General features: G+C 41.1%; 1 protein-coding gene across 1 annotated transcript; it reads right to left on the bottom strand.

Annotated features, from left to right (window-relative positions):
* Nucleotides 1-8,376: 8,376 nt before the first annotated feature.
* On the bottom strand, nucleotides 8,377-15,158 carry LOC128757070 (arg8-vasotocin receptor-like). The gene is made up of 2 exons (XM_053862093.1): nucleotides 14,061-15,158; nucleotides 8,377-10,386 (listed from the first exon to the last, which is right to left on the bottom strand). Exons 1-2 carry the CDS (start codon nucleotides 15,010-15,012, stop codon nucleotides 10,124-10,126), a joined length of 1,215 nt encoding a protein of 404 aa, XP_053718068.1. The 5' UTR covers nucleotides 15,013-15,158; the 3' UTR covers nucleotides 8,377-10,123.
* Between the last annotated feature and the right edge of the window lie 5,961 nt (nucleotides 15,159-21,119).

Here is a 21,119-nt window from a genome sequence, read left to right as displayed (position 1 = left end):
TCTAAGACAGTGTTCTGCGTGTCAAAAGCACACACATTTTGGTTCATTATTTCTGAGGTTTCCCCTTCCCTTTTTTTTTTCTTTTTTTTTTTTTTTGAGGAAACTTTTCAATCGATCAAACTGATTCATATGCATCTCTACCACAAATAATACTACAACTGGGGGTGGTATTCCATTAAAAAAAAATCTAATTTATTAGAGAATTTGTGATTAATTAGTATGAATTAATCTCAGATTAATGTTATGACAATATTTGCCACAAGAAGCAACATTTTTCAATTTGAAAGACTTTGGTATATTACAGAATCAAATGATGGACCCCATACATACATTTAAACCACAAAATATTGTTTATATTTTATTAGTTTGACAATAGCACAATAAACCACGATGGTGGCTACAAGTTTTTATATGACCTTATTTAAATTAAAGCTCTTTAAATGTTTTGAAAATATTTGTATAAGAATTTCAATTTTATAAGAATTTCAAGTACATTCAGAGTAGTGGAAACCGTGGCAATTGTGTCGCGACAAAGATGAACAAAAGCAAAGATGCTTTTGTTTGCTTTTGTTCAGGGATTCCTCCATGTTTGTTGTTGTTGTTATCATCCTAGCTGCCACGTGTCTTGTGCATCAGTGTGATCAGTGGACCAGGAACCAACTGCACTTACAGAGGTTCCCTGTTGTCTGGAGAGCAAACTGTTACATTAAATGAAATTAAATAAAAACGATTAAATGAGATTTAAATATTTTAACGCATTAATTATGATTAATTAATTAAGATTGACAAGTGAATTTCCTCATCTCATTTAGTGTCATTTTTCACTGTCTTTATTCGACCTAATCTTGTTACATTAAATAGTACAGGTATTAAAGATGCATCTCACATCTGCTTCTATCTTCTTTCCTTCTACACTATTGTTAAGGCGGTGCTCTAAGTGCAACATCTGTGATACACACTCAGACTTTAAGAGTGCCTCTGTAACAAAGGGATCATGTAACTCACCAAGCTTCAACTTCTGACCGTAGAAATCACTTGATGTAAGCAGAGAGCGGACCTCTGAGCACGAAACACATTCATTATAGGGGATTACGCGGGCATCTTTCCACCGACCGTTTGTCATTACTGTCAGATCAGCTACTGGTTGTTTTAAATGAGCTCCCACTTGATGTTTATGAGCTGGAGCAGCCTGGACTCTCCTGTTGTAGCTGGTCTTACAAATGAAGCCAACATGTATTCTCCTATTAAAAGGACACAGAACCTCTCTAGTCTTGTTTGTAGTTTCTTTGCTTGGCTGACATTTACTATTGTCAAAGCCAGGTGTAGCTTATAATAACATGTCACTGTCGGCAAAATGAAAAATGAAGATGGGTTGAGACAAGTCTTTTTGCAGCAATGGAGAACATTTATGAGCAGCTGGTGGGAACTTTACTGAAGTGCACAACTTAATGATCAGCTGTTTACAAAGATTGATTAACCAGAACAACTTGAGCTGTGTTAACTTTTTTACAAAGCTGTGTTGGTCTGTTTGAGGAAAACAGCTTGGTTAACTGGTTTGTTAACAATCAAACCTTTGATGATTTCATTGCTTGTTTTCGTAATCTGGGCAACAGACTCCTCTTTCTCTGGAAAGTTCTCTTGAGCATATGGTGAGATTCCATTTGGTGACTTGAATCAGTGATCTGGTTATTCAGTCTCTAACTTGTAAGCATTGGTGAGGGTCGGCTAGCAACTCCATGTTTTGCCTTTTGGCTCAGCTCTTCCATCACCTCAACAGGAGGGTATATTGTGCTCATCGCAGAGGACACTCCTTCTGAACAGGTCATGTGACCATGGGGAACCTTTGTGGAAGCTTCCCAGACTCGACACTCGTAACTGAAAGGACCAGTAGAAACTGATAACATGAATACTTTTTTTGCCCTTCCTGTGTAATCTGGAATCCATTGTTTTGTACAGATAGCTAGTCATTTTTATGCGATCATCTTTCATCTGCTCCACGCAGTCATCAGCTTAACAACATTTGAAAACAAAGTAATTGAATGAGGTAATTGGCAGAAAATCAATATGGTGCTGGAGGTCTAAACGGATGGCGCTCCCATACAAACAACTCCACTGCGCAAGGACACTTCTGCAGTCGCAGGCACATTCGGAAGGAACGGAGTGGATATAGCTAAAGTCTGTGTGTGAAGTTAAGCAAAATCAACTAAGCGTGGTGTGTAAGTGGCAGGTGAGGGAAAGTGGAGATGGTCTCAGCGTTGGGACAATTGCCTTCAGAGATGTGCGGAACACGTAGGAGGACAACTGGGTCTGAGGGAAAGTGTTGTGCTGAACTCATACCGTATTATTTAAATCGATCAAATTCGTGACTGGCCGTGGCTGTGGCGTAACCATGGTTGCACTTACAGCTTTGTTCAACTCATCCTGAAGCTATGAAACAGATCATGGAGAAATGTTTCACTAAATTGTGTTCTAATAGTTACATAAGCATTATTTTCATGGTATTTTTCAATACCATTTCTTGATGCACTGTTCATATGTGTTGCAACGGCAAATGAAAGATGAGATGTTCCTGAACACCAGGCTCAGGTTAGAGAGATACATGTTGTCTTGTTGTTACTTATTTATCAACATTAAATCGACTCGTCCTTCAGTTCTGTCTGAGCTCATGAATCAGTGAAAGCATTATGTCAATGAGAAACCTTAATAAGGATATAAACCTGTGCTTATGTGCGTGTTATGCGTGGAGATCCATGTTTTTAGTTTTCATCATTTTTAAACCATTTTTTAAACAAAACCTTGCAATCAGGGTGTTTTTTTATCTTTCTGAAACCAAACAAGATTTGTGCTCTTTCTGTATTCATCTGCGTCACATCTATATTTATCTCTATCACATCACAAATGTTTGTCTTGTTCATCTGTAACTGAAATTAATCAGTCAGTGGATAGAACAGCCTTTGTAACTGGCCAATACAGATACAATGTATTTGTCCTCAGCTGCATCTCATCTTCTTTTAATAATAGATAAACACTTGAGCTCACCAAAGTGTTTTCCAAAGATCCATACTCATCGGGCAGTCTGCCGTTCCGGCTATTGTTCTTACTATTTCAGTATCCTGCGCTGCCCTGTTGAGCTGCAAGCTATTTCGGAGTGCCTCCATCCTCATAACCCAAACATTTTAACAGGAACACTTTTAATATCCAGGAATGCTTTTAAGATGGTATTCACACAATTACTCAGGGCTGGCACGTGAAGAGCGCTCAACTGCATCAATGGGTATTCACACATTACAGCGTAGCATTTCCTCACGAGGCTGCCTTTTTACTCAAAGTATAACCCTTACGGGAAAGCGTGCTTCAGATTTAATATATTTCAAACAAACTCATCAAGTAAACTGGGCGAGACATCTCCATTTCCGTACAGAATTTCATCATCTCAATGCCTCCCAGATGTGAGCTACCTCACTCGTAAAACAGACAACCCTCACTGTGTTATCTGCGCTTCTTTGATGCATTTGAATTTGCACCCCATGTTTAGCACATACCTTTAAAGGCGATGCTTGCTTTGCGTGAGCGTGTAGGCAGCTGCGTCTGTTGTTAAGACTAAGATATACATCCTGAAGCCGCTGTAGATGTTGACAGACAGGCACAAATAGCTATTTAAGGTAATGCCTTTTAATGTGGGATATAAGACATATACAATGATTGTGTAGCTTGGATATACATCAGCAACATATGTCAAATCACAGTGAGCACAGTCCTGTTTTAACATTAACTATGGAGGACAGGAATGATTTCATGAGTGAATCTTTTCAGAATGATGTCACACGCATACGAGGCCACATTTGCCCGTAAACATAATATTAGGCATAAAGCGACACATATCTGACATGAAACACCTGGACAAAGTTTTTTATTGAGCAGAGAGAGAAGGGGTTTTACTTCCCATCTTTGCATCTGCAGATGACCTGTTGACTCTATCTCATCCAAGGATGTTGTGCGGGAGCGAAAGACCGATGAGTACAATGTCTCTGTTTGAGGCGACTTTGGCCTCTTGTCCCGATTCCACCATGATGTCTTCTTTGTGACGTGTGTCAAGAATGTCCTACTTGGAGAAGGCCTGGTGCTATTTGGAAAACTTCAGTGAGAGTTAAAGTGGGATTCTGGGTGGAGGAAATGTGAGGCCTCTCAGTTTTCGGCCATCAAAGATTTGAAAGCCACGGCTTGTTCCTGCATGAGAAATGTGCCCTTTTAAACCGGTTTCATTCTTCAGGAAAAAAAACATTAGTTTCTTCAGTTCCACCCTATCGTGTTATGGCATTTGATGGGGCAGTTATTCGACTTCTCATGAAAATTGTTCCCCGATCTGCACTGTGGGAGGATTGTGAGAGGCACTTCTCAAACCTGTGCACTCTTCTCCAGTCAGAGATTTGACCGTTTCTTTTTCAATTGTTCATTACATACTTTTTGCTATTAAAAAGAAGACGGCGTGACCTGCTATTATTTTGAGATCTTTGGTAAATCCATATGAACAAATCCAACAACAATAAAATAAGAATTTTATTAATAATTTTCATGAGGAGCGAACTTTTTTCCTAGCTTGAGCACCTGCCCTCAAACTTGGCAGTACCTATCTATCTATCTATCTATCTATCTATCTATCTATCTATCTATCTATCTATCTATCTATCTATCTATCTATCTATCTATCTAGCTATATATATATATATATATATAATTTTTTTTTTCAAATTAATTTGAACATTTTATGTTGATACTTTCATTTCCACTTCACTTACCTTCTTCAGCGTTTATATATGAAAAATAAAATATTTTTGGATACAGTATTTGGACGTTGCTTTATTATATTTATTTTATTCAAGACGTACAGTTTTTCCAATTTTCTCAACAACTTCTTTTTTCCTTTACTAAATTTGTGAACATGACCTGGTTCTGCTGCTGGTTGGAATTTTTGATCTCATCTGATTACATGGTTTCATGTCATTTGACACAAGGTTTTGGTTTGTTTCCATACCTGGTTGTTGAACACAAATAAAACCAGTAATTCTGAAATCAGAAATCAGTACTCACAGTAATGAATCAGTTCTATTTCTTGTATGCGCCCCCGAACCATCTGGATAAGACGGGCCAAAAAGGTTAAGAACCCCTGGTTTATTTCACATACACACACAAACATACTGTGGGACAAATCTAATCACACATACTAAATCCATACATTAAAAAGGATAACATTTATATTGGTAAGTAAAATAACAAATTGTTGTGCTCCAAGTTTTTGCAGAAACAGTATACACACAACAATGGTTGTCATACCTCAGATGTTTTGTTTTTAGTAAGATCTTTTTTTTTGTTCCCCGTCATGATTTTAATATAGACCATTTCTCAGAAGTTCCTCAGTGGCAGTTTGACATTCAATTAAAGATAAACTACCTCCGGTGCTTGTTTGTCTCCAGGGCCGACGGGCAGAGATTAGGAAGCCACTTCCTGAATGCACATGAGCGACACGTAAACATCCAGAGTACGTGACCCAGGAAGGTATTCCTCTGCTGATGTAGTGCTATCTCGACCTGACCTTCATCTACAACTCGCACAAGATGATTTTGTTTTCTCAAATTCTAGTGAGTTTAAACAGGTGATTTTCTCAAGTCACATGTAGGACTGAGGCGAGTGGTGCGTATACGTTCAGTCTTTAAAAGGTCATTAAGGACTGAGGGAAACAGACAGAGGTAAATATGTGAGGGATTTATGGGACGATAACAGCCACTTAGATTCAGCACAGGATGGGACCCGCCTGCCACCATTAGTGATGAAAGCAGCTTGTTCCTGTAGAAATTCTTCACGTTCGCCTACTTCTCGTCCAAAACAATGCCCTTCATTTTCCGGAGCTCACAGCAACAAAACTGGCTAAATGGGTTAAGTGGTTGGCACGACTTTCTGGAATTTGATGTGATGAGATGAGAAACAGGAATTGGTGAAATATTTGCTCTTCTGAGGATTAATACTACACAGGCTTGATCGATGTATCAAATTCAGTTTGAGAGTTTTACTATTGTTCCTTTGCTTCCATTCAGGAGGTGTTGCCTTGGTTTTCTTTATCTCTTTGTTGTGAGTTTGCAGCTTCATCTTTTTAAGGTTTCTCAGACTGTCTAAGTCACTGATCAATAATTGTTGCATTGGTTGAAAAGGTTTTTAAACACTCATTATGCAGGAGAGTGTCTGCTGACAAAGGATGCATTTCAGGCAGTCATTTTTCATATGCATCCAGTGTTGTGCTGATGACTAGTGATGCTTAGTAACTCGCGTGACTCTTACATCACAACCTTTTTCAGCAATGAGCAGTGTTGCCACAGTTACTTTGGAAAAGTAATCTGACTACTGATTACTCCCTCAAAAAGTAACGTAATCTCAACTTACAATAAACGTGTTAGATTACTTGTTACTGAAAAAGACGCAGCTGTGATATAAGAGTAACACGTTACGCGTTACTCTTATATCACAGCTGCGTCTGGCATGACGTCATGTGCAGGACACGCCAGTCACGTTTTCAACATGCGGGCAGCTCACGTGTCAAGCCGCCAGCTTCACGGCAGTAAATAACAGGCGTGAAGAGAGAGCTGCACGTTTCTAGCTGAAAATACAGCCACTACTTTGAATTAGTGTCCGCTACAGATGACGGTATTAACCCTGCAGGATCCATCAACGCGCAGAAATTACCAGTGAAAGAGAGCGAAATAAAGTAACAAGCAACAAAAAACTATGTACCAGTTTTTTTTATTTTTTTTTATCCTCTTAATAGGTCAAGTTAAAGGACACTTATGATAGATTTTTAGACTTTCATAGATTTTTTTTTTTGGGTGCAGGGAGAAATGGGACTGATATGATGTACTGATGTTGCATTTTCTGTCAAAAGTTATTAATAAAATAAAATAATCCTCCGGCATGACAGAGTTTAGAGGTGAGTAACAGCAGCCACAGCAGACACGATACACTGAGACTTACTAAACTTTTGACTTGTAGTTAAAAACAATCAAAAAAGTAAAAATAATAATACATTTTATGATATAAATGACAATATATCTCTTTGTTTTGTTTTCATACTTGTTGCTTTTTGTGTGTGACTTTCGCTCCAGTGGGTCAGAATGTGTCAAAGTAAAACATTAACTGAACATTCATATAACTGAGATTGTGCTGAAAAAAATGGCCCCAAACATGGAAAAACACTGGACCCCGAAGAACTCCCACCTCAAAATTGACATAAAAGATATTGTTTAGGCAATGAGAGCTGTAGTCGCCTGCCAAATGCAACTTGACTACTAAAAGAAATTGTATATGTCATTAAGCTGTTGACTGTGTGTGTAAATGAATGATAATTCTCCTTCCTACATCCTTCAACCGTATCATGCCATGCTGGAAGGAAAGAATGCAGAAATGTGTCTCCACGGTCCACATTACCAGTGAGTCATTCTGCACTTTCACCACCTCACATTACTTTCACTTTGAACCCAGTGGTGTAGAGAGACTTTGTAGCACCTCCACCGATGGAGGGTCACCTCAGGTTCAGGAGGCTTATATCATGTTTCTGAGCTTGGTCTTCACCTGGTTCTAGTCAGCTGAGTCCCTTCCCCCATCCAAGTCATTCACTCTCTGTCATTGTGAGTCCTATTTTTCACATTCAGGCAGACATCACTCAAAGGCTGTCTCTGTGGGGGCTCATGGCCTTGGTGGGATGAGGTCAAAAAAGGATAGGGGAACTTGTTGAACCTGGAAGTTTGTGGCTCGGACGTAATTTGAAACAAATCAAGTTAGGTTGAGCAGACGTCGCCATTACCACCTCCCCGGCGTGGTACCCACCTATCTACCTCTGATGTCTGTTCTTCGCTGCAGAACTGTCTCACGGCATCACATGTGAACTATTGAAGATCATTGCAAATGTATGCAGCCATAGATTTTGTTGCTCATCAGTGATAGTGACTGGCATTTCTTTGTGATGGATCCTTCAAATAATAGATGTCAGCCGAACATCTATAAGAATATTCTTGATGTACTTGTCACTTGCTGATTTATTTTTGATGTATTTACAGCAAAACATTAGTGTATTGAAAAGACTGAATCTTGAATTTCTTGCAGATTTTTTTGTAATAAGGTGTTGGATCAGAACCAAAAAGCATGCAGGGAGGAAAGTATTTATTTTATTATTTATTTATTATAACTTTGTTACTCGCTGTAAGGTGAAAGTGAAAGCTAAGCGTTTCCTTTATCCTCAGCCTTTATTTTCTATAAAGATGTGCTGCAGTTGTCTAGAAAGAGAAAGGCATCAGCTTCATGAGAGATCAAATTTAATTTGTGACACAAGGACGACGACAGTTGTGTGTCATAACAGACACATGATGGTAACAGCAAGAGAACATACATATTTACATGCAACAACAGATCATTTAAGGTGCCAATATATAAACGCCATGTACTTTCTTACACTATAGTACAGTTTTATCACTCAGTAAAAACAATTACAGACAAGTGCACTGCAGATTACAACATGCTAAAGTGTTCACCATAATATCATCAAAAATAAAGCAAGCTCTTCAAAATAGCTTTATGTGACGGTGAGCCAGATGGTGTCATAAATATCTTGATGAAATATTTGAAGTGTTTGTTGTATATTATATCTATGATATTTATATGTACAAGTCACAGTAAATGAAGTGATAATTATATAAAGTAGTATATAGCATATTAATGAATGTGAAGACAGTACAGGTGAACAGGTTAATTCAACACATGTTCAACACATTAGGATACTTTTTGGATTAATATTGGTTGACTTCTTCGATTCCTGTTTTAATGTACAATGACATTAAAGAAAGGAACTGCCTCATCTGCTGATGCGTAAATCAAACCTTTTCTGCAGCTTTTCATTTCTGGTGAAACTTCCACAATGGGTTGGATCAGAAAAATACCTCACAAAAAAGTTAGATCTTCAAGGAAGTGCATGATGTCACCAAGTAGTACCATAGAAAATTAGAATTTTTGTCAGCACAAGATGTGTGGCAGATTGAAATGAATGCCCTTCTACTCAAAAATATCTGATGAAAATACATCCCTTAAGCTCCCAAAAGCATTGACCTGAAAAAAAGAGCATTTAGCACACAAAATACGAATACCACTGTCTTTAAATACAGATTGTGATAGAAAAATAAGCCATTTTTTTTCACAAGCCATTGAATTATGGTGGGGAAAACAGTGTGGTAAATTGTTACTGCAGATCAGTTGCAGATCATGCTCAACAAAAAACAAAGTATCCTGTTTCTCAATTAACTGTTTTTAGTCAGGAATCCTACACTGGCTCTAATAGCTTTGACTTCATTCAGAGCTGTTGCAGTGCATTATGGGGCTCGCCATGTGACTGGTGGAAGGGCTTTTTACAGGCAGACCTCCAAGTCTTGTTATGTGGGCCACTAGAGCTTTATAAACATAGTTAAGTGCAGATGGGGAGGAATACTGGGTGGCTTGGGTTCAGGGAGAAAGAAGAGAGAGGGTGGAGTCAAAGCCAAAATGAGCGTCTAGCAATTAAACTAGGGTTGAACGGCAGGTTCTGTTTAAAGGATCTTCGATTACTACATACATTGTTCATCCTGTGTCTTTTAAAATGGAGTTTTTTTTTCACCAAATGCTTGCTTCTAACCAGTGAGCTCAATATCGTCTGATACCTGTTCCAGGTTCAAGTCTCGTGCTTCAGACCGACCTGTTAAATGATGTAATTGCATTTAAATCCCCAGTTCCTTCGTGGTTGTCCAAATCTAGACTCAACTCGAGCAGCAATTTTAAGATTCCATCTTGCCAAGTTGGACCAGAAAGTTTCAGTGTTTCCCAAATGTACCTAATACGTCACGACAAAACTGGCGTGTAAGATTTTGCAATGCCGTGCCACTTTGATGAATCACAGTTACAGTGAGTGAAGTGCTTGAGGGGGTTTTGGCACTGAATGACTGAATAGAAGCATTCATCAGCACTCTGCAGTGCTCGCGCTTGCGCTTTCTGAAAACAAGCAGGGCTGACTTCACAACATGATGGTTTTTCTCCATCAGCTTCCACATAGCTGGGAGACTCACGAAGGAATCCCCTGATTGTTTTTGGGGGTGAACGGCTCTGACAGTCGAGGACCCTGCAGGCGAGATAGCAGCGTCGTCCGGCGGATGCTGCTGTCCGAATCCTGGTGGCTGAACTTGCTCCCGAGCCGGTGGCAGCACGGTAGACTGCTGGCGAAGTCAGAGAGGAGGTGGCCGCTGAAGATCATGTAGATCCAGGGGTTGCAGCAGCTGTTGAGGCTCGCCAGCAGAGCGGAGAGAGTCACGGCGGCGTTCTCAGAGTCTGCAGGAGGAATTAGAAACATGAGTGTGAGGTGTTTCTCTCTCCGAGGAGACGTCTGCGAGTCATCAGGCTGACTGATGAATGTTTGTTCCTGCTGCTTATGTAATCTTAGCATCTAGATCTGTGCATCCAAGGGTTCGTGCCAAACAGCAGAACAAAGCAAAGTCATATGTGGATGCCTTTCTTGCCAAGTTGCTGAACACTACTTCACGACCCCTTACCACACACACACACACACACACACACACTGACTCCCAAAAGTTAAGGAGTTTCCAACTGCGAGATTTAAAATTCGGTTGAATGATAACATCTCGAGTTTCATCCGCATAGGTTTCTCTTCATAAAGTCAAGCGCTCAGTCCCATTTTTTGTAGAAAGTTGCAGTGTATACCTCATGCTTGACAGGTCAAGGGTCACAGTGGCTGCTATCATGTAGCCAGATTAGCTTGATGTTTGGGTGCAGTTTGTCAAGTCAGCCAGCTTTCTTCGTCTTCTTTGAAAAGCCGAACACGCATACGGATTTGCTTAATTTTATTTTTTTTTAAATGTCAGTATTTTAATCAAACTTCAAATGGTGAAAGTGAATACAAAAACTGAGTCCATTCACTCCGCAGCTGGACGCTCTGAGTCATCAACAATTTCATAAAAATTCAAGCAGCTAATACATCAGCAAGAATGATGGGGCAGGTAAATCCAAAACATGTGCACCTCGACTTCTGGTTCACATCTGGCTTGAATGAGTCTCAATTTTTCGTAGTTGAGATCAAAACCATTTCAAAGGTTTGCAATAGGTTTTCATCAGGGCTGAGGTTTGAATGACAGCAGCAAAGGGTGCGATTTCTGGAGCCAGCACCACAGGGCGACCTATTCTGAGAGAATTCAACAAGATAGGACGTGTTTTGAAAATTTGGTGATCATGTTTATATTCCCACAGGATGTAACTCTCAGGATTCACGAAATCAAATGCCTCAACCCTTGACTGCAAAGATTGTGGTCACACAGACAGTCACACTGTGGAGGCGGTTATGTAATAGTTTATGTTGGACAAACGTATTTCACTAAATCGTTCAGGATTAGTAGGAATTGAGCAATATTAGAAGTGACAAGATTTTTTGTGAATGTTTTGAAGGTTTCGTCAGTGACTTGTAAAGCTTCTGTAGTGTGTGTTGTAGGACCTTGATGATGCTATTGCCACCTGTTGACCCAATGAGCTCATAGTTTTCAATATTATTTCAAAAATGTATTGAATTACATAAACAAAATTACATTTCGATAACTATTAGATGTGGCAAGGAACTGTCTAGTGTGTCTCTCTGGTTTCCACGAGTACGTCTCGAATCCAACCTAAGGCTCCAACAGGTGCTGACAAACCCTCAAACGTTCAGTCTGTCTTGTATTTGTACTTCTTCACAATGTAGATGGAAAGTGAAGAAACCTGAAATTATCCTACTGGGATATTATACTTGAATAATAAGGTCAGGATGGTTTGTTTCATATCACACCACAGCTCATTCATCTCTAGGACAAGTTGAATCCAACATCCACTGACAATTTGGAGTTGAAATTAGTGTCATTGGTTCATGTTTTGTGGGAAATCGGAATTGCAGAAGACTGGAAGAAATGGGGGTCAAGGCCAAAATGGAAAAAAAAAAAAAAAAAGTTGCAGCCATGAGTTTGACTCTTGTTAGACTAGGAAAGCTTGTTGATATTTTGTGCCTAACCTCATAATAAAAAGGCTGGCGTGGTTAATAGCGATGATCCTGAAACAATTTCACATGGATAGAGTGCAATAATAAAACATCATGCGTTTTCTCATGGTAAATAAGTTATTAAGTGACTTGACTCGTGGACTACATGATCCCCCCAAGGAGACTCCCGGTGACAACTCTGCGGCTCGTGCCTAAAATATCTGCATTAGAGGCACAGTAGCCTCCAGGATCTTTTCCAGCACTTAGACGTGGTGCTATTCACGGGTGTTGGGATTCCTGCTGATGGACTTGGGCTTAAAAAAAAAAAGACCTTAAAAAGTAGTGATGAATGACTCCAAGTCTACATGGTATTCTCACCACCGCTCCAGTTGAGGTAAAAGCCCCATCAATATCTGTCAAATTCACTTCTGGCTGAAGCTTTTCTCATTAATCCTCGAGGCATTGTCCATAGATGTTCGAAAGCAGTCAATAAATTCTGGGGTGAAGCTGCTGCCTCACAATATGGCTGTGTTTTCTTAGACTAGAACTAGAACACAGTGTTCTCCTTAAATCAGTCTGGGACTGATTGAACAGGCTTCCGTTGATCTTATTTAAAACCTCAAATAAAATTCCTGGAGAAATCATCATGAGCGGGCGCCAAACATCTGACAGGTTCACTCAACACCGTGTCAGAATGCTCCCTTTCTGGTGGACCTACAGGAACAAGGCTGCTGCTCAGGAGTAAATCACAGGCTTAACGCTGCTACAAATCTAAAACAGGGTCAACAGCTCCTCACAAGCCTTTACTTTTCTGTTTCTTTGGCATGTGGTGGGTAGTTCCTAACAATAGTGTTGCATTTGAAGCAGTGACATGTGGCACATCATCATCATCATCACCAGCTTCCAATTGAAGAAGCAAACATCGTCTCAGGCCAGAGAATCAGTTCTTAAAACCACAGAGGTCTAAATAGGTTTCACCTCATGTTTCTGAGACGCTGGAGCAGCGAGATGCAGGAAGGCAGACAGCTCCCACAACACCCACATGACCACTGAGAACACTGAGGCAGGAACTATATTCCACGCCATCAGCACATAGAGCACTTGCTGAGATCCAAAACATCAAACTTCTAAAAATCAGACTGACCCTATATTTTCAGTCAATAAACCGTCTCTTACGTCCTCACCCTGTTCTCAAAATCAATTAAAATGTCAACAGTTGAGAGTATAACAGTATAGTGTGCAATTCACAATTTTAACGCTCAACGTCAGACAACCATAGGGGGTGAGACATGTTGATTTCCATGGCAATAATGTGTCTGGAATTTAGTCGAGTATGTAAAACTCTCAGTGAAGGCGGCGCTCTCCTCCCATAAGTGACTTGGGGGCTTTGATAGATGTTGTCCAGGCTCCTAGTCACTTTTCAGAACACACACTGGGACTGCAATGGTGCTGATACAGTCGACTAGAATTGACAGTAAAATAAGTTATGAGTCAGTTCTTCTGACTTGAGTCATGCCAGAAGAACTGGCTGAGGCTCCTGGACCACCACGAGCCACATTGTCAAAAGAACATCACACAAATGACACATCAAAGACTAAAGGGTCATTTGAAAAACACACCTTACGCACATTTTGAGCCACTAAAATCAAAATAGTGTTTGCCAACCTGCACTCACCACATGACGGAACAAGGAAGTCAGTGACCACTCCACCAACAAAATAGTCAGTTGCATCCCAGTTGTTTGTGGGGAATAATAAGTTGCACTTTATAACCTTGCCTCATATATTTTGTCTAATAACATCTTTGCTCAAATGTCTACCTTTAAAATATTGGATTTATATAGATTTTTTTTTTTGAACAATCAAAACTTAATTTGCGTAATTAATGATGCAAAGAATCATATTAGACACAAGCACATGCAGTGACAACTTCTTTTGAAGGATAAAACGAACAAGTTAATGCTTTTAACAGCTGCACCGTTACTCACCGTGCCAGGAGAAGGTTCGGTCCCACACCGACCACATCTGAACAGTGAAGAAAGGAGTCCAGCAGACCACATAAGCCAGAACGATCACGAAGGTCATCTTGACTGTGCGTAATTTGGCCCGGGAGATGGTGCTGATGCTGCTGACTGAACTCCGGGCCAGCATGCCGTGACTGCCGGTCTCCACCGCGGAGGGATTCGAGCTTTTTTTCCTGGTCTTGAACTTGAGGTTCCTCCAGATGGTCCAGCAGATGAACCCGTAGCAGAAGACCAGAATGGCGACTGGGATGAGGAAGATCCCGGTGGTGATCCAGGTGATGTAGGCGCGCACGCCCCACGGCTCCACGAAGTGGCCCCAGCAGTCGTAGACCGCCGAACCGGGTCGAACCTCGCTGAGGGAGAAGATGAAGTACTGCGGGAGGCTCAGGACCAGACTGCACGCCCACGTCGAGCCGATCATCAAGTACGCGCGCTGCGTCGGCTGCTGGAGGGTCTGCAGCGGGTGGCAGATGGCGATGTACCGGTCCACGGTCATCATCACCATCATATAGGCGGAGGCAAACATTCCCAGAACCTGAAGGTGCTTGACGATCCTGCACAGAAAGTCCGGTCCGTAGAAGCGGAAGGTGACTTTCCAACAGAGCTGAGGGAGCACCTGGAAGACGGCGACCACGAGGTCGGCAAGACTCAGGTGCTTCATGAACAGGTGCATTCGGGACAGCTTCCTCCGGGTCCGGTACACGGCCAGCAGGACGCTCACGTTCCCGACCACGGCGGCCACGAAGGCCAAACTCAGGACGGTGATCTCCAGTTTGGCCACCTCCTCATTGCGCCCGAACGGGTCACTGTCATTACTGCTGGCATTTCCGGCGCCGTCCAGCTTCTGCGTGAGGTTGAAGCCTTCCGAGCAGACGACGTCCGTGTTGTTGCAGGGCATCACCGTGGCGCGGAGCATGCTGCGTAACGAGGCTGCGCGTAACGGTCCGCAGCCGACTGTGAGACTTCCAAACACCTGTGGATCAACTTGTCATGCGAAGCGAAGGAAGCTCGAGGAAGGTTCACTGAGGGAGAGAAGCTATGAGGAGTCGCTCAACAAACAGATAACACGGGCTCCATCTGCTGCGCTCCACGGGTCTGCTGTGAATCATCACGGCGACCGCTACAGATCCATCCAGCTCGTCCCATTAGAGGAGAGACCACCCCCTTGCGTGGCCCCAACCCTCTCCCTCACTGCACACACTCTGTCTGGCTCCCAGGAAAACTGATCAGACATGTTCGGAAATGCTCATCGAAGTCAAGCTTTCTGACTCTTATAGCTTTTAAGTAAATATCTCTAGAATTTCAGTGAAACAAAATGTGACAGCTTTATACACATATCAGTGTGACATGTCCATCACAAACAAGCGTCCCCCATCTAAGGTCAGGTGAGGGGGGCGGCTGTCTTAAACCCAAGCCCAGACTCTCGAGACAATTCAAGACTATTAGGGGAAGACACAAACCACAGTGGCAAAGAAGATGCCGTCCACACAGAGATGGAGTCAGAACACGCCAGTTCTGTGTCTTTGTGTGTACTGTACGTCTGATCGGTATAATTTTGAAAATGATGTCAGCTCCCCGTCTGACTAAGTGTTCAGCCTCTATTTCAATATAATGAATAGACATAATCGTAGTGTACAGGCAAAGCACACATTCAACAGAGAGGCCAGGCACAAGCACAGGTGAACAAAACCATAATCAAACAAGACGTTGAATTGCCATTGAAGGTGATTGCTGCCTCTGATGTTGATGGAGCACAAGCGGCTGAATGCAGATCTGCTAAACACCCGCCGAACCGTGTTGCTTAGTTCCATCAATTCCTTATGCTCGTGTGCTAATGTTAGCACAGAAGCTTAATGCAAGCACGTGCCATGCAGTGTTTTTTTTTACCCTGCCGTCCTATTTGCTGCTAGTGGAGCACCAGTACTGGCGTAGGTACTACGTTGTTTTCAATCATATTCAGTACATTCGTTTTGAAAGCAGAAACAATGTTTTTAACGGAGCAGAAAGTTTTCAGATGAGAAAACCTCCAGCTCCATGTGGATGTCGCCTAAGAGAATGAATGAAAGAGACACTCTAAAGTTGGTTTAAATCCAGACAGAGAGAAAACAGAGTCTGGAAAGCATTTAGGTCGGTGGGTCAGTGTGAGGTGGTCGGGTTACAACAACACAAAGGTCACGAATGTAAATACTAAACACACAGTTCATTTGCGTGTTTCAACTCATCCTTCCTCAGGAACTGAGGATTTCCGTGGTTTAATGACGTCCAAGGCATCCGGGTCCACACAGGCCTCTTGACAGGCTGAGGAATTTGACTGTACTGCTCAAGGGCTCAGAAATTAGGGTTTGATATGCTTGTGGTCTCCAGTCCACTCTGGAACAAAGACACCAGTCTACTGAAAGTGTCAGTTGACTCACAGAGTTTTGACACTTTGAAGGAGAAAAAAGTGTGTTGGATAAACTAGTGATGCATCGTGACTGGAAGAGAGTGTTGAGTTTACTCATAATTCAGACTTCACCAGCAGGAAAAGAAGTGAGTCAAACATATAAAACAATAAATTTAAGGTAACAAAAATCCACTAATAGCAGCACCATTTCCTCCCCACTCATGTCAAAAGTCATGTCTGAGGAACCACTTGCACATAAGTACATAAGTAGTCAAACACACAGAGCAATAGCATGAAACTTAAGGTAACTAGGAGGTCCGGACACCAATATGATCCGGTGCAAACAAAACAAGGTGGTCCAACTCACACACAACTCAACACACTGAACAATGGAGAAACGGGCGCATGGGGAACATTACATCAAGCTCAAACACCGACAAAATACAGACAAACCAAGAAACAAGGATGAAGCCAAGGCACATCACTGGAAACAGGAAGCTTTTATGCAGCAGGTGGATCATTAATCGCTGGGTGCTTAATAGTCAAGCTCATGGTGATCCATCAGGAAGGGGTGGGAGCCAGGAAAAGCATGCGCAAAATAAAAGTGAGCCATGGCATGAAAATTGCAGCTGTAATTATAAAAGAGTAAACTATCATGTTAAATAGTGTTCCTATTTTGACTTGCTCAAAATCAGCGCAAGACACTTCATACATTCCTGAACAATTGAATTACTGTGTTTTCAAGGTGTACGTACATATCACTAATGTTTGAAATATTCACAAACTTACAATACATTTGACTTGAATAGATGAAGGCCAGAGTGACTTTGGGCAGCAGCTGTAGTGTTGTTAGGTCACATGACTCAGTTTGAGTGGTCAAACGTTCGGGCTAGAGAGAGTTGAAGGTTATGTAACTAAATGCTTGCAGTCCTCATAAGTATGGTAGTCAGTCATGTATCACAAACCTGCCAGCTCCACAGCTTTTCTTAATCACAAAGTTGGACGCAGGTTTGATTTTGAAAAAGGAGACACAAATGTAAATCGTCAATCCAATCAGTCAGTCCAGGAACTTGTCTCATTATGAGGTCATTATTGTTGGATGAATATTGATGGCAACGCCAATGATCACATGGTTGGTGTGTGTGTGTGTTACCTTGCACGCTGAATGCGAGAGCTGGTTAACTGTTACAGCACACCAGGGACAGAGGTCCTGTTCCTATTCTGCACATGAGAAACGGCGAGTGCGTCAACAGTCAGTCCTGCGTCAGCTTGTTAGCTTGTGTGTGACCGCGTGCGACACGCGCTCTGTTTTCAGGAGGATAACCTTGATGACCCCCGAGTTGGAGGCTATTTTCTTAGCATTGAGCAGGAATTAGGGCTGTCAAACCATCACGTAAATGGCGATGAATTAAGAACAGACACACTTGTGTGTGTGTGTGTTCACGTTGAGGCTGAAAGACAGTGGAAATACATTGGTAGCCACCCGTTTGAAGGGACATGACCGTGATGTGTCTGAAGCCGAGGCGGCGAGAAGGCGACTGTCATCACAGCGGCATTGAAGCAGCCCTGTGAAGCAGAGTAGGACCGGGCTAAAGCTACTGGAGTGTAGGGCTGGAAACTCACACAGCTTCAAAGCTTCTCTAAAAAAGCTTCTCTCTCTTCTCATAGATAAATTTAGCAATGCGGCTCAGAGGTCAGTGCTGCGGCAGAACTGATGAAAACTTTCACAACCACTACTTTTACAAGCATGTTTGCTTGCGTCGGTAGCTGCGTGTTTAGTGCCGCAGACGCGACACCATGCTTCCATCCATTTCATTTATTTGAATATCTGAAACAACAAGCAACAGGTTCTGTTCACTGTTCAGTATTGTTGTTGCTCAAAAATTATTGTTATAAGTGGTTTATTATGTGTGAACTTAACTGCAGACAGAACTGATATGTGATTTGTTGATTATCAAAGAATAAAGCAAAACAAGAGGTACATGTTAGCGTTTGGAACTGCAACTGTCCAAGTTTGTAAAATAATAATAAACTTTGTCACGTGTAGGTGGAGTCTTTTTAGCCGCCTCAATAATATAATTTAACTGAATATGCCTCAACTTAAAGGGTTTTCTCAGCAATTTCTAGGCAAGGTTAAATAATAAAACAAATAATTTGATTAATTAATTCCAGAACATAATTAATTTCTCAATGTTTTAATCATCTGTCAGCACTAATTCTCTTTAACTTTTAACTGTTCATTTGAAGAGAATTAATACATTCAGTTTTCTATAGGTGCTTAACTGACTATTAGGAAAGGCAACTTGAGGCAAGTAGAAAAACAAGAAATCAACAGGAAAAGTCCTATCCTGGAAACAGATTTCCAACTCTGAAGGTTTCAAACAGATTTATATAGTTATTTAAACCACAAAAGTTGACAGTAATCTGAGCAGGAAATTTTCAATCAGCAAACAATGTTGAAGATTGAACAAGATTGATACGGGTACTTAGGCTTTGTTAATACTGAAGGTCGATTTAGATTTTATTTTCAGATATGTGACATCTCATTTTTTTCATGTGGCTGTCAACAGCACAATTCTGTTTTCTTTTCGTTCTTTTTTTTTTTTTTCAAATCTGACCCAGGTCTCTTTCATATATGGATGTATATATATTTTTATCAGGTTGCAACTTTAACATCGCCAGATATGCTCCACGGCTAGCGTCCTTATTTACCAACACAGCGCATGAGGGACACTTTCAGGCCATTTAAAGTTCAGACTGGTGAGGCAGCAGAACAGACCGCTAGAGCAAATGAAAACATACAAACTGGGACCAAGGTACTTCAGACCTGGACCCACCTCCAAGCTTCCTTTTACATCTTACTGCTTCTGCAGACATGTCAGACTGATATCCTAATGTGCCATCTATATGCATGGTCTAGACTCTAGAGCAAGGATTGAAAGGTCATGCATCCCACGGTGTGTTTGTCTGGTGGATACTGAGGCAACTGTTGATGCGCACGGTTGCATAATATGTTGTTGAGCTGTGGCGACGACCAGAGGTAATGGGAAGTTATTAGGAGTTATTTGCATGTTGCATAACACTCGTATAGATCAGAGGACAAACGCGTTTGCTTTGTGCAAAATAATCGAAATCTGTCAGATGAAAAAAGAGGGAAAAAGTCAAACTCCTCTACTGTATTATAGAGCTGCCTTTGTTTACAGCAACTAGCATGCTGAGAAACATGCCATTTGCACCCGCTATCGAGGCACATCTGGGAAACAACTGCATGCTACTGGGCAGCACTGTGAATACTACGGTTTTATGAAAGAGAGGCGCATGTTTGGACAACACAATGGTGGACATTTCAATTTAAGTTGGGCCACATATGGTGGCACTGTAGTGAAGGGCATACAAATTATTAGATACATTTGGTAAAAGAAGAAGAGAAAAGCATTTTCCCTAACTCAATCCAAGCTTTATTATAATTAAAATAATAAAACATGGGGACGTAATAGGATTAAAAAAAAAAGAAATATAGGAAATTAAAATCATCCTGTAATATTTTATCGTAAAGATTGTCAATATTTGTCATTACATACTGTATGAGGGACATTAATGCCAAAATGAATCACAAAGAAAAAAAAAAACTAAGAATTTATGTAGTAATACATTTTTCCAAAAGCTGACCAAGCCGATAAAATAATATTTTGAATTTGAATAATTAAATATGAATCACATGATGTAAAAATTGAAAGGAAAATTCAGGAAGCACAGAATAAAATGACATATAGCACATTTTAGAGAGAGATTGCTGGAAAATAAATCTAACAATCTCACAGTCTCCCTAAATTATTAAAAAACCTAACCTCTTGAGGGCTAAGTGAATAACTCGTATCAAATTATGACAGGGCTCTACGTGTACAAACAGGAATGCATTTCTAGTGAGAAACCTTTGACTAACAACATATTACGCCTCTAAATGCTCATCACCATGTGGTATCAAGAGGTTACTGATTCAAGCACATTGGTTCAATATGGCACGTCTGGATAGCCACATGGGTGCCTGCCAGGTACCTGCTAGAATGCCTCCTTCTCTGGTGGAAAACATTTCGCCGGACAGTGTGTTGCTTGTTGTGTAATGTGTGTGGAAATGGAAGAGAAACCATAAGTAAGACTTCACTTACACAAACAAACCTTGACCGAACCTTGAGGTCCATAATGGCCTGACAATGAATGAAACTTTTTTTTTTTATTGAGGCTCGAACTCTGAAATCTCCTGCACGTGCAGAGACCAGAGCCGAGAACATCCCAGCAGTGTCTTTTCAAATGACTCGCACTTATTGATCCTTTATTGAACTGACTGCATTGTCAATGAATGCAGACTGAGATCAATTCTTTCTTAACTTGGGCAAAGGAAACAGACCAGAGAGGTTAGAGAAGCTGAAAATAATGCATCTTTTGACCAGTGGATCTAGTGGAGGACCACGAAGGTTCAAGGAAAATTGGTCTCTTTGTACCTACAGAGCAAACAACTCTTCCTGGTCTCTCAGACATCAACATCGCTCCTTGAAATGGTGTGATTTTGGATAATAACAGGTTCCTCTCCTAAAGCTACAGTTGCAGCACTATCCAGATTAGATTGTGCTTTTATTTCATCC

The sequence above is a fragment of the Synchiropus splendidus genome, chromosome 4 (genome assembly GCF_027744825.2).
Source record: "Synchiropus splendidus isolate RoL2022-P1 chromosome 4, RoL_Sspl_1.0, whole genome shotgun sequence".
Lineage (NCBI taxonomy): Eukaryota > Metazoa > Chordata > Actinopteri > Syngnathiformes > Callionymidae > Synchiropus > Synchiropus splendidus.
Note: the sequence above shows the minus strand (reverse complement) of the source record. Positions and strands in the feature narration are given on the sequence as shown.